General features: G+C 43.0%; 1 protein-coding gene and 1 non-coding gene across 3 annotated transcripts in view; one reads left to right on the top strand and one right to left on the bottom strand.

Moving 5' to 3' along the window:
• LOC143500338 (protein kinase C theta type-like) overlaps positions 1-11081 on the top strand; it is a 22387-nt gene extending 11306 nt beyond the window's left edge. For both annotated transcript variants that reach the window (XM_076994450.1, XM_076994451.1), the window contains exons 5-18: positions 1-29; positions 696-727; positions 869-954; positions 1313-1442; positions 1656-1765; positions 2292-2436; positions 3510-3670; positions 3742-3915; positions 4103-4194; positions 4412-4474; positions 4610-4748; positions 4927-5115; positions 5220-5348; positions 5475-11081. The exon at positions 1-29 is cut by the window's left edge and continues 149 nt beyond it. In XM_076994450.1, coding sequence (XP_076850565.1) covers positions 1-29; positions 696-727; positions 869-954; positions 1313-1442; positions 1656-1765; positions 2292-2436; positions 3510-3670; positions 3742-3915; positions 4103-4194; positions 4412-4474; positions 4610-4748; positions 4927-5115; positions 5220-5348; positions 5475-5633 — 1638 coding nt within the window. In that variant the 3' untranslated portion in view covers positions 5634-11081. The remainder of the gene's footprint in view (positions 30-695; positions 728-868; positions 955-1312; positions 1443-1655; positions 1766-2291; positions 2437-3509; positions 3671-3741; positions 3916-4102; positions 4195-4411; positions 4475-4609; positions 4749-4926; positions 5116-5219; positions 5349-5474) is intronic.
• A 1200-nt stretch (positions 11082-12281) lies between these two features.
• trnad-guc (transfer RNA aspartic acid (anticodon GUC)) lies at positions 12282-12353 on the bottom strand. Its single transcript has one exon. It is a non-coding gene; the product is annotated as a tRNA-Asp (tRNA).
• Between the last annotated feature and the right edge of the window lie 1738 nt (positions 12354-14091).

Genomic DNA, 14091 nt, shown 5'->3' with positions numbered 1-14091 from the left:
TTCTGCTCCGTGTGCAAAGAGTTCGTATGGTACGGACCCCCCCCACACCCCCCCGCCCCACACCCCCCCGAACCCCGGCAGTAAAACACCCACCATTCGTGCCATCTCACCACTTTATTGCTAGTAAACATTTGAAAAGAACATTTGAAAATGTGTACACCCGACCCACGGGGGCGGAGTCACACTCTCATTTTCGAAGAAACATTTCAGCTGCTCCGAATTTAGAAATAATTGTAAAGGAAGCTGAGTCAAAGAATATCACGTCACATATCAAATAAATTCTTCATATAAGCTTTGTGTGTTTTACAAAACTTATATGTTTTAGCAACTTCCACACTGCACAGGCGAACTTGTCATTTCTGTCACAGCAAGCATTACTCTGATCGCACTGCACACTACGTGCTAAATCTGATTTATTTCCCAATTTATTTTTGGCTTTACATAGTAACAACACTGTTGCAGTGATACGCTAGAGTAATATCTAGGTGCTTGGTATTCTCTCTCCTGCTCCCTGTAGCCCACAGACATCCATCCACAGCCCCAGAAAGTATACACACTGCTCTTTACTCCAGAAGTTTGGGTGCAGGGGAAAGTTATTTGTGATCTGACATGAAACGCCGTCGCCCAGCACGATCGTGTCAGGGCGTTATCAGCACGGCCTGACGGGATCTAATCCTGATCTTTGTCTTCCACAGGGGTCTGAACAAGCAGGGGTACCAGTGCCGACGTGAGTTCCATTCCTACTTTGGGTTTTTTCATTGTTGCCCACAGTTCCTGCATGGGAACTTCAATAAAGCATCTTCTCAAGTCTCTCTCCTTCTCTCTCTCTCTCTCTCTCTCTCTCTCTCTCTCTCTCTTTGTCATTCAGAGTGCAACGCCGCGATCCATAAGAAGTGTATCGACAAAGTCATCGCCAAATGCACAGGCTCGGCCATCAACAGCAAAGAAACCATGGTAACAGTTACAGCGCATTCGATCGTTTGGTTACTGTAATCGCGATGCCTGTGCTGTGAATAGAAGGTCGTCTACAGAGCACCGACACAGACACACGCACAGCGATACACAGCGAGCTCTTGTTTATCAGTCACAGACCCTGGCTGTGGGCATCCAGGCTAGCGTGTGTGTTTCACAGGGAGCGTCTCTGAGAGGAGAAGAACAGGAAACAGAACTTCTTGCACTTCTTCATGGCTGAATTCAAATCACAGGCCCATCAGCCCACAACCTGTGGCCAGTTTCATAATGAAGTGTCATAGTGAGAGTGAATGGTCTGTGAATGTAACAGTGTGTGTGTGTGTGTGTGTGTTTCTTTCAGATCCATAAAGAGCGCTTTAAGATTGACATGCCTCACAGGTTTAAAGTGTATAACTATAAGAGTCCAACGTTCTGTGAGCACTGTGGCACGCTGCTCTGGGGATTGGCACGCCAGGGCCTTAAATGTGAAGGTGAGGGGATCACATGACTCCAAGGCACCACGTCACATGACCACTTAGGGTAGGACTTACTACAGACAATAAAATTCATCCAGCTGTTTAATGACTGAGTCATCCAATGCAGAGATGTCTTTTTGTTACCTTCAGTAGATCGTAATGCATGTTTGTTTATTTGTGTGTGTGTGTGTGTGTGTGTGTGTGTGTGTACGTGTGTCCTCTGTGCAGAATGTTGCATGAATGTTCATCACAAGTGTCAGAAGAAAGTGGCCAACCTCTGTGGCGTAAACCAGAAGCTGATGGCAGAAGCTCTGGCTATGATAGAGAGCACACAGCAGGTACAGGACACACACTGCACAACACACTATACACACAGCACAGGACACACACTGCACAACACACTATACACACAGCACAGGACACACACTGCACAACACACTATACACACAGCACAGGACACACACTGCACAACACACTATACACACAGCACAGGACACACACTGCACAACACACTATACACACAGCACAGTACAACAGGTTACACACAGTACAACACGCTACACACTATACAGGAGACACACGGCGGAAGAAACTGCACACAGTGCAGGATACACACGCTACAACACACTACACACAGTATAGGATATTCACAGTACACACAGTACAAGATACACAAGGCAGAACACACTACACATAGAACAGGATACACAGAGTACAACACACTACACACTGTACAATAAGCTACACACAGTACAGGATACATGCAATATAACATGTATATACAAGAAAACTATAGATACATTAGAGCAAAGTGTGTGCATGACTGTGTGTGTGTGTGTGCGTGCGTGCGTGTGTGTGTGTTAGGCACGGAGCATCAAGGATAATGAGATTGCTGGTCGAGAGGGCCCAGTTGGGGTGGGACAGCCTGGATTGATCAGTGAGACCTCGGGCTGTGTACCATGCTTACCGGTCCATTCTCTTACGCCTGTTCCACCACTACCACGCAAAGGTAACACACACACACGCACACGCACACACACACACACGCACACGCACACACACACAAACACGCACACGCACACACGCACGCACACACGCACACACACACACACACACACACACACACACACACACACACACACACACACACACACACGCACACACACACACACACACACACACACACACACACACACACACACACACACACACACAGTACGCCACCTTTAAAGACCCGAATAAAGTGAGCCACTCTCATTTCTGCACTTCTCTCCTGGCCCAAGCGTGACTTCTTAGTTCACCAGAGGTTTTTGTGTAGTGCTTTGAACAATAGACAATGCGGCTTCATGGAACTCGCATAGGACCCTTATAGGAAACCTGAATGTACAGTATATAAAACTCTCCTGCGTGAGAACCTTGAGAGGGAAGCAAGACTCAAAAGGGGAAACAGACCTCCTCTGGGAGGCAGTAATGTCAAGGGAGCATGCTACCAATACTACCAATACTACCAATACTACCAATACTACCAATACTGCCAATACTACCAATACTGCCAATACTACCAATACTACCAATACTACCAATACTGCCAATACTACCAATACTACCAATACTACCAATACTGCCAATACTACCAATACTGCCAATACTACCAATACTGCCAATACTGCCAATACTACCAATACTGCCAATACTACCAATACCAATGACATGTTACATGGAAAACGGCAACTGTTATGGCAGGTAGCAGCTCGATGTAAGTGTAAGATACAGAAGAGTGAAGCAGGGTTTGGAGTTAACAGTATATGGGGATGGTTAGACACCATGGGGTCTGTTCCATCTAAATGATGTAGAAGACATTTATGCATCATCGAGTATTTGATTCCTTCTGAGCACCCAATACGATATGGACAAACACCAGATGTTGTGGGTTACTAAAATGAAGAGTAAATCTTTGCCAACTATAACTTACTTGCAATCCATAGTCATATTTACAAACTCTGGTTTTGCCCATTCTGAACAGTGCTTGTGCAAGGTTTGCTGTAGTCTGACCACACAGGCCCATCCTGTCTTCCCCTACAGAGCATCAGGGTATATCCTGGCATTCACCACTAGAGGGCGACAGACCGGGTCCCAGTGAGAATGTGGAGCCACTGTATGCTGCTCCACGCAAAGAGCAGCACAAATTCACACTAGACAACTTCATCCTGCACAAGATGCTGGGAAAGGGCAGCTTTGGCAAGGTGTGTGTGTGTGTGTGTGTGTGTGTGTGTGTGTGTGTGTGTCATAAACACTAATTAAATCATCATGTTAGGTGTTTCTTGCTGAGATGAGAGCCACAGGCCAGTTCTTTGCAGTCAAGGCTCTGAAGAAGGACGTGGTTCTGATGGATGATGATGTGGAGTGCACCATGGTGGAGAGGAGAGTGCTGTCTCTGGCCTGGGAACACCCGTTCCTCACACACCTGTTCTGCACCTTTCAGACCAAGGTAACACCCACACACACCACACACACCCACACACACCCACACACACCTACATACTGAGATATATAAACACCACCGCATACATGGTTTTGAATGTTGTTGTTTTTAAATATTGACCAATATTTGTGTGTGTGTCTGTGTGTGTGTGTGTGTGTGTGTGTGTGTGTGTGTGTGTGTGTGTGTCATTTAGGAGAATCTGTTCTTTGTCATGGAGTATTTAAATGGAGGAGATTTAATGTTTCATATCCAGGCCTGCCACAGATTTGACCTCATACGCTCTACGTGAGATACTTATACATATGCACACACACACACACACACACACACACACACACACACTTATATAAATGTGCAAAATTACATTTTGGTCACTAATTTGTGCTCTGTTGCTGTTCTCTCCTGCTGTCTCTCTCTCTCTCTCTCTCTCTCTCTCTCTCTCTCTCTCTCTCTCTCTCTCTCTCTCTCTCTCTCTCTCTCTCTCTCTCTCTCTCTCTGACAGGTTTTACGCAGCTGAGATTATCTGTGGGCTGCAGTTTCTGCATTCAAAAGGCGTTGTGTACAGGTGACAGGCAAAGTATCTCCTAAAATGACATGGCACTGTAAACGTGTAACGTGATATACTGAAGTGGTATAAGCTGGGTAATGAAATAATTGTGTGTGTGTGTGTGTGTGTGTGTGTGTGTGTTTGTTTCTGTAGGGATCTCAAGTTGGACAACATTCTGCTGGATATTGATGGCCACATTAAGATTGCAGATTTTGGCATGTGTAAAGAAAATATTTTTGGAGAATCTCGAACCTCCACCTTCTGTGGAACACCCGATTACATTGCCCCTGAGGTGAGTCCTCATGTGTTTTGGGTGCTGAGATGATGAGCTGTTTACTACTTTAGTTTCTTCACATGTGTTTTATTTATTAGTGCTTGAAAATGTAACGCGTCTGATGAGAACTGACATACGTGATTCAGCCCACACGCATACAGAGCTTATAGAAGTTAGTTTCACTTTTCTTTCACAGATTTTGCTCGGGCAAAAATATGGCACCTCTGTAGACTGGTGGTCTTTTGGGGTCCTTCTGTACGAGATGCTAATTGGTCAGTCACCATTCCATGGGCATGACGAAGAGGAGCTGTTCCAGTCTATCCGCACAGATGACCCGTGTTACCCGCGTTGGCTACCCAGAGAATCCCGCGATATTCTCATTAAGGTACGACTTAGTTAACCTGACTGAAGCAACGTTACTCCCCTCTCTGCTCTACTTGGTGGATGCCTAACCACCTGACCCTGATCGAGCTACGTGATTGGTTGCAGCTGTTTGTGCGGGAGCCAGAGCGGAGGCTTGGCGTGAAAGGCAACATTCGTCAACACGCCTTCTTCAGGGAGACCGACTGGACCGCTCTGGAAAAGCGTCAGGTGGAGCCGCCCTTTAGGCCCACTGTGGTACGTCTCACGCCACCGGCTCTGAGATTCCCCACTAAGTCTAACGTTAACGTGTGTTACATGTTCGTACGGTGTCAGCGCGGACCGCCACTCAATCTGTCCCCCCGTTCTCGTCTCGGTGTGTAGACCTCGCCCAGCGACTGCAGCAACTTCGATAAGGAGTTCATCAACGAGAAGCCCCGACTCTCCTGCGCAGACCGTACCCTTATCAACAGTGTGGACCAGTCCATGTTCAACAACTTCTCCTTCATCAACCCAGGCATGGCTCGCTTTAAGAATGCCTGAGATTTGCACACAGGGGACATGGCATTGGCACACGGCCAATAGACGATCAGTTCTCACGCCTCAGAGACAGCAAAAGAGTTCACTGGAGCCATGTACATCATCTAGAATACCACGCTGAATAAAAGAAATGACGTCCGGTTGATGTCCAAGGGCATCTAACCCTTTCATTTCTACTGCCCCCACCCATTCCACATATTTGCACCAGCAAAACCCATTCCATGTAACACAGAATATTGCCCTAGAGAGTGTTCTTCTCTACATAAGTTAAAGATATATACTACTCAAAAAACATTAGGGATATTTGGCTTTCGGGTGAAATTTATGGAAACCATAAAAAGTTCCTGCTACAGTGATATTATATCATGAAGTAGGGCATTTACGTAGAAGCATGCAATGGTGATCTACTCATCTCAAACTATTTATTGAAACAAAAGCCAACACCCGTGGTGGGTATACTGCAACAAAAAAATGTCAATGTCTTATTAATGTGTCATGTGCCCTTGAGCATTAATTACAGCTTAACAGCAAAATCTAATGCTGTTCACAAGTTGACTTTTATCCCAGTCTCCTTGAAGTTCTGGTGTATAGAGTTATGACCCTCTACACAGCGACTCAAATGATCCCACAGGTTTTCTATAGGATTCATGTCTTGAGAAACACAGGCCACTCCATTTGAGGTACCCCAGTCACCAGCAGCCGTTCCCTAATGATACGACCTTGATGAGCTGGAACATTGTTGTCCATCAAGATGTGTGTGTGTGTGTTGTCCATCAAGATGTGTGTGGGTCTGTGTTCATGGAGAAGCTAAGTGACTGGATTAATGATGTTCAAGTGGTATGAGCTTGTCACGGTTCAGTTGTAGGGCGGTTCTGTTTTGACTAGATACACCTGCCCACACTGTAACATCACCACCACCAACGGCTCGTCTGGCAACAACAGTGGCTGATGCGTAACGCTCTCCTTGACGTCTCCAATATCATTGGCGGCCCCCATTTCTGCTTAGCGTGAATCCCAAGATGATTGCCTGTTCCTCGGTGGTGTGGTCAGCTAGCTAGGTTGACTAGCACGCAGACCGCTCTGATGTAAATGATTTCGAATAGTCTGACATGACACTTGGGTGCCTCTCGCCTCACATAAACATGGCTGCAGTTGTGTGGTGTTCTTCATCTGGTTCCACAACACAATATGGCCAAAGGACATGCCCTTCAACGCCTTTCTGTGACTCTTCCAGTCTCTCTGTATCTCTTTTTTATCCTGTTGATAACACTCTGTGACACTCTAAGCTCAGTTTCCACTTCCGTCTGAGAATATCCTGTTTGAAGTCTCGCAGTAGCGAGGCACTGTCGATCGGTTGTGTCGTCTTGGTCTCGTGATCTCAAAATGCAGATAACATGATGAGGAGAACTGTTTAAATACTAAGTCTAATTGAACCAGGAAATGTATTGGTCGATCAGTGTATCAAACACCCGTTGTGAATTTTGCTGTTAAGCTCCTTGTTGGAGAACAGCAAGTTGTTAAAAAAGCACTGAAACATTGAACAGTTGGACATGTGCATTCAAGGTTTAGTGAAGGTCACACTACCTGTAAAGGGGAGAGTTTGAGTGAGGTTAGAGTGCAGTTTCACCCTAAAGCCAAATATTCCTAACTGTGAGTAGTGTATGTACATGTGGAGAGGTTCAGCTGTGTCAATGTTTAAATGATATTCAGATCCAAATTCCACTTCTTAAGAAATAACATAATGGCTTTTTAGACAAAATGTTTTGAGTCACGCATGGAGTGAGTGATATATGTTTCATTAATTTAGTGAGTTAATGCAAATCTGGCATGTATTTTAAATTTTATAGTGATTATACTGTATGTCCGTATTGGATTTTAATTCTAGTTTCCGCTGCACCTTTGTGTGCATTCAAGCGTGTGGTTCTAGCTGAGAAAATTAATGTCCTTGCTAATCCTAGAATATGTTTGCCTGTGTGTAAGTGTGTGGGTGTGTGTGTGTGTGTGTGTGTGTGTGTGAGAGAGAGAGAGAGAGAGAGAGAGAGAGAGAGAGAGAGAGAAGCTTTATTATTATTTGTGCTTGTTAGGGTCTGCAACAGATTATTGGTTATCTCTATGTGATTAATTGCTATTACATGTTGTATCACATACAGTACATTTGTTGTAAATGTCATTGTAATGTTAACTGATGAAGTCTGATGTTGATAAAATTTTGTACTGCATGTGAACAGTGTTGACAGGTAATTTAACCAAAATGTATTGACAAATCACTTTTTGCTGGGCTATTTTGATATCTTCCTTTCAAATCTGGTATGAATGGACACCAGATAAATCACAGGCATCTTTATAACCATTTAGATTTAGGTCAAGATTATGCTTACTTATCTAAATAGATATACCTCTGTTATGTAATCAGAATAATGAAACTGCATACTCTTATGATATAATATCTAATATTGTTAATCAATATGAAAAAATTCTGCCCATTAGGCTATGGCAAAGTCAGATTGTTTTTATATAGGTTTTATTAGATAATTGGCAATATGAGTGCATAAAAACTTATGCTACCAATGTATATTATGTATATATAATATGTTAAGAAAAACCAATAGAGGAAAATGCTGCAAAGAAAACAAAAAAGTCTTACCGCTGGCCTTAAAGGAAAGAGGACCCGCAGATTAAAAAGAGATTAAAAACAAAAAATAAAACAAAAGTTACACATGAATGAAGAGTATGTGGTGAAATAATGAGACGCAGCAGTCAAAATGATTCACTTGCAGAAATGATCAACAAATGGTCAAAAATCCTGTAGGGCTCCATATTTTCCCAGTGCTGATCTACTTACATCTCAACATGTGTAAATCAGTACACAGTTTTGCCACCATATGAAGTGAATGATACATCTCGGTCCCTCAACGCTCACCAATTTAAACACCTTACAGAATTGACCCTGCACGCATTTGGTTTGGGCTGTAGAATGGGCATTTTCTTATAGAGGAAATATGGTTGTCTAAAATGTTTCTGTAAGCTGTAGGATTAACATTCCCCTTGACTGGAACTAAGGGCCCTGACCCACACCATTGTCCCTCTCCCACTAAACATTCTTGTCGTCTGAGTGTATTCTGATTGGTAGAATACGACGACATCTCCCTGCACGGATTGGTCGATGAGACGGCAACATAGCGAGGTGTAATTCATCACGCACAGTTCTCGTGCTGGTGCTGCTAGAATCAGGACCTCTTCATGGAGGGAGACAGCAGAGGACAGGACAGTCTTATCTGATTCGTGCTTCAGCACGTGTTTCCTAATCAGCCCTCAGTTGTACAATGAACGAAAGGTAAATAATGTCAGTACTAATGAAACTGTCAGGTACAGCAATAGCAGCTTAGTCTAAAAGTGTTACTGTCATTCAGGGTGAACTTTAGGGAGTGTCAAAAATGACAACCTGGAGGTTGTATACTGTATTTTTCTCTTTCTAGTTCTGCAAACGAAAAACAAAAATTCACAAGGCTGTTGGCTTTTCCATCTCCTCGGACAGTCTCTGCTTACAAGGCCTGCCTTGTCACGTGTCAGCGGTGGTGGTGGGGCTGCCTCTCCTGTGAAATGGTCTGTTTTTATAGCACCATCTGTCTGCCTTCAAAATATTTTAGCACCAGTACAGAAGAAGAAACTGGCATTTCTGCCCAAGGTACATCTCTTTAATGCAATGTGAAGTTGCACACACTTTTAGAAGACTCACACACAGCAACCAAACAGAAAAGGAACTGAGCTAAGGGAAATGGGGAGGTATCTAAAGACAACCAAACACCGTGGACAAACATCTCATACACTAATGAACTAATATGACATGACTGGAGTAGCAAAACACATGCTCACAAATCCAGCATACAATTATTTACAGCATTTAACTTTTCAGCTAAATAAATCCAACAGCGAGGTGCAGGGCATTGTGGGGGCCTCTCCTGGCCCAACCCAGCACAGTGCAGTGGTGGTGCCACTGCTTGCTGATATATGTTATGCTTCTGAAATAGATTTGGGAATGTGTGAAGACTGCGCAAGAATATTCATTTAAGTCTGACTGCTTCCATATTCTGTTAGATTTACTATTCAGGCAATTAGCAACAGCCACTTTTCATGAACATTTAAAACTTTTATCTCTCCGAGGTCTGGAGAGATAAAACAGTGCCAATCATAATGTTAATAATAATGAATGAGCGGTGCTATACTAAACTATATTGGGAAAAGATATTGGATGAAGCACAGATGGAAAAGGTCCTGATGTGGTTGTTGCCATGGAGACGACCGTTAAGCATGGCAGACCACAGAGGAAGCATCTGGAATGTGTTGTTCCCACACCTTTACCCCCTTTAAGGCCTCTTTTTATTGCGGGACTACATTTTTTAATGAAGTGTTCGGGCACATACATTATCCTTCTTAATGACATTCATAAACAGACATTTTAGAAACGTTTTTACTACTTTTAATTAAATGCACTAATGTGCAAAGTCTCAATTCTGTGAATATAACAAAAGTTACTTTACAAAAGTCACCGACCTCTTCACACTTCATTTACTTGTAGAAGCACTTTGCTCTGTAACTGAATAATAGCAGTGTTTTTTGCTTCATGAAAGGTCTCTTATATGGTAAACGGTTCTAATTTGCAGAAGCGTTTATATTTAAGGAGTTATAACACAGATGATGTAAAATGGCTGGTATGTTATGCTCTTCTCGGTAATGTCAGTGGTCAGGTTTGCTGTATTGTGGATTTTCCTGGGAGATCTCTTTTGCTTGTTTTCTTGACTGAGAGACTCCTGGTCAGAGAAGTCTTCCTCAGTGTCCACAGCTCGTCCTTTTACTTTGTTTTCACATTTCCTGACTTTCATTTGTTCTTTTTGAAGCTGCTGTATTCTACCAGCTGAACTCATGCATTGCCTGTAGAAAATCCTCTTGTGTAGGTTGATGCTTATAACAATTCACTTTGTTGTTCTGAACTACTTGTTTTTTTCCAGTATCACTTCTGACCAAGGAGGTACGAGTATTGTTCCTACAGGCCCACTGGCCTAGGGCAGGAGTTTGAATTTTGAGTAGATATTTCATCACCAACATTATCACTCACCACTTCTTGTGTTATGCGCACGTTGAGATGAATTTCATATAACAGGCTTTTTTTCCTCCCCGACATGTTCCCACATGTACAATTTCAATTTCTTTTGGTTCATCTGAGTCTTAAATCCACTGAAGAAATCTCTGAGCAGACAAGCTATCCAGGTATGACTTTGTAAAGTGTTATAATCAGCTATGATCAGCAGTAAATAGCTCTAATATGAGAAAACTTATTTTTGTAGTGAATTGTTTTGATATACATCCATGAACAGTTCAGTAACGGTAACGGTGATTGTTTGCCTGTAACTCATTCTGTGGAAACCTAATAAAAATGTTATGCTTTTGTTTTTTGATGGTCTCTTTGGAGGGTTGTGCATCAGAAGAGCTACATATGTATCAGGCCCCTGGGGGACTGAGAGAGGACAGCAACCAGAACTGAACACCATCCACCACTTTCTCACGCAAACACACACACACACACACACACACACACACACGCAAACACATACACACACACACACACACACACACACACACACACACACACACACACACACACACACACACACACACACGCAAACACATACACACACACACACACACACACACACACAAACACACACACACACACACACACGCAAACACATACACACACACACAAACACACACACACACACACACACACACAAAAACACACACACACACACACACACACACACACACACACACAAACACACACACACACAAACACACACACACACACACGCAAACACATACACACACACACACACACACACACACAATGGAACAACACAAAAGTATTGCAAAGCTGCTGTGTGTGATGATTGTTTTGTAGCATCTTTTATGTTCTCTGTATGAAGACACGTCACATACTGATGGGGTGTCAGTAGTTTTTGTTTTCTGAAGAATGGAAAGTGATAGACCATCTGTCACATTGCCACGAGATATTTTGTCAACAACCGTAAACAACCCGTAAATCGATTACAGCACCTTTAGGCTTGCATGAGCTGAGAAGCTGATTACATGAGAAGCTGATATGCGCAAAAGCTTGTTTCGTCACTGGACACTTCCGTCCTTACATAACCAAGACCAGAATAGTTTACTTGTTTACGTATCAAGTGAATATTCGACTAATAAAACATAAGGACGTTAAAAAATATTCAGCCCACTGCGACGCCAAGAACAGGGGCTCTTGGGCGCCCTCCAGTGGTCACTCGTTCGCTTACGCGTCGAGCAGGTCCTGAACTATAAAGATATAAAATGTTTGAAATTTTGTTTGGGATTTTTTCGTGTATAGAATACTATGTCGCTAAATTTACCAGTAATTGTTTCTAAAATAAAAATGCAGTCTATAATCTTATAGTTCGTCTGTCTATGGTAATGTTTGGACAGCCTGTCATTAATACCAAGCATTTTATGAATTAACAGCCTAGAAAAACCATGGAATTAATCTTGTGATGAACGTAATTGGTACAACTTTAGGGACTGAGCTACAGTAATTTCTTAAAATGCAAAGAAAAAAACTTGACTCTCCCCGTCGGGGAATCGAACCCCGGTCTTCCGCGTGACAGGCGGAGATACTGTCCACTATACTAACGAGGAGTTACTACAACTCCCTGCAGCAAGATTTAGATAGGTGAATACTCTTATTGTATGTCATACGGGAAAAGGTATTTTTTTCCTGTCTTAGTTTTTGTCAACAACTCACAAACTAATACACAGAAACTGGCAATGCAGACAAGTATGATGGCTATTATATCATATACCAACGTAAAGTTATATTCACAAATTAATAGGCTGCAGTAACCCTGAGTGTCCACCAGAGGTCAACATTTCCTAAATAATATTTATTCTCGTTTCCCGTAAACGCTAGGAGAAAGGAAACGCACGAGACCAGTGAGTCAACACACACCGTGTGAGTGTGTGTTCTAGGATAAAGGTCTAGTTGACAAGGCAGAAGGTGTGTGAGGAAAACCATTGTCCTGGTTTTATTACCGTTGACTTACTCTCGCCATTTGCCTGTGGGAAACCTTTGCCTTTATTTGAAGGGTTGTTACATGACTTTCTCCAGCTCAAGTGAAATTTGTTAAATGAGCCCACGTCTGCCAAGGGACTGAATATATACATATAGCTCGCTGACGCAACGTTTTGCTAGTTAAAAAAACGTAATGTTTAGCAAATAATGGTTTACACTAATGTAGGGGTATAGAAATTTGTATTTTACAATTTGTTTAATATATACGCACACGTCACCGCGACACGCGGCAGAGTTTTTTACCTGTTTATCTTTTTTTGAAACATTGAGCCAGCAGTTCCCAATGCTGATGTCTGGTGTTCAAATCTCACCTTAGCCAAGCATTTGGTCAGCTGTGGTCTAAAGGTTAGGGCCCTTAAGCTCGGTGGTTCAAGCCCTGCAAACAGTAATGATGGCTAGTGCCCTTGAGCAAGGCATCAGCAGTTTCCTGGGTGCTGCAGCAGGGGAGAGTTCTGGGTATGTGTGTGTTCCCTCTAGGAATGTGTGTGTTCGCTCCAGATGGATTAAATGTAGAGAATAATTGCCCTAAGGGGATCAAGAATGATGCTTCTTACCTAAGGGCAAAAAGGCACCCTGTAAGCCAAGGCAAAAAGTTCACCATGTCCTGATGTTTCATGGGTTTTGCAATATGTAAATTCCAGTGTTGAGTGATGTAATTCCTCAGTACATCATATGTGCACGCGTACCTTAACACATGTAGTAATTCAGGAAGACACATACTAGCTCACTGAATACATTGCACTGCAGATTCCCAAAAGCTAGCTCTGCTTTTCTAACCCTAATCCTAACCCTGGCTAACTCTGTTTCTCTAACCCTAATCCTAACCCTGGCTAAGTGCTTCTCTAACCCTAATCCTAACCCTAACCCTGGCTAAGTCTGCTTCTCTGGTTTGTATTTTTGTCATTTTCGCTGATCTCATCACCACACTGTGGATAAGGAATGATCTGAGACCAGAAGAAGTCAAACAAATACACATTCACGTGTATCTTTATCTTGTGGTGTCCTAGATTTTTAGTTTTTTTCTGTTTAGAAATAAGTAGGATGTGGGTTTTGTGTGTGTGTGTGTGTGTGTGTGTGTGTGTGTGTGTGTGTGTGTGTGTGTGTGTGTGTGTGTGTTTGTGTGCACACATATGTGTAGATTTGGACTAGTGTGCGAGACTTGAGGCTCATGGGAAAAATTTTCCAGCACAATGTTGATTTGTCATTAGTGCCCCCCCAAACACACACACACACACAGAGAGAGAGAAAGAGAGAGAGAGAGAGTGGAGGTTTTGCTGTCTGCTTTTCAAGGACAGTCATCAATGA

The sequence above is a fragment of the Brachyhypopomus gauderio genome, unplaced genomic scaffold (assembly GCF_052324685.1).
Source record: "Brachyhypopomus gauderio isolate BG-103 unplaced genomic scaffold, BGAUD_0.2 sc142, whole genome shotgun sequence".
Classification (NCBI taxonomy): Eukaryota; Metazoa; Chordata; class Actinopteri; order Gymnotiformes; family Hypopomidae; genus Brachyhypopomus; species Brachyhypopomus gauderio.
The sequence above is the reverse complement of the archived record's forward strand: the minus strand, read 5'-3'. Positions and strand labels throughout refer to the sequence as shown.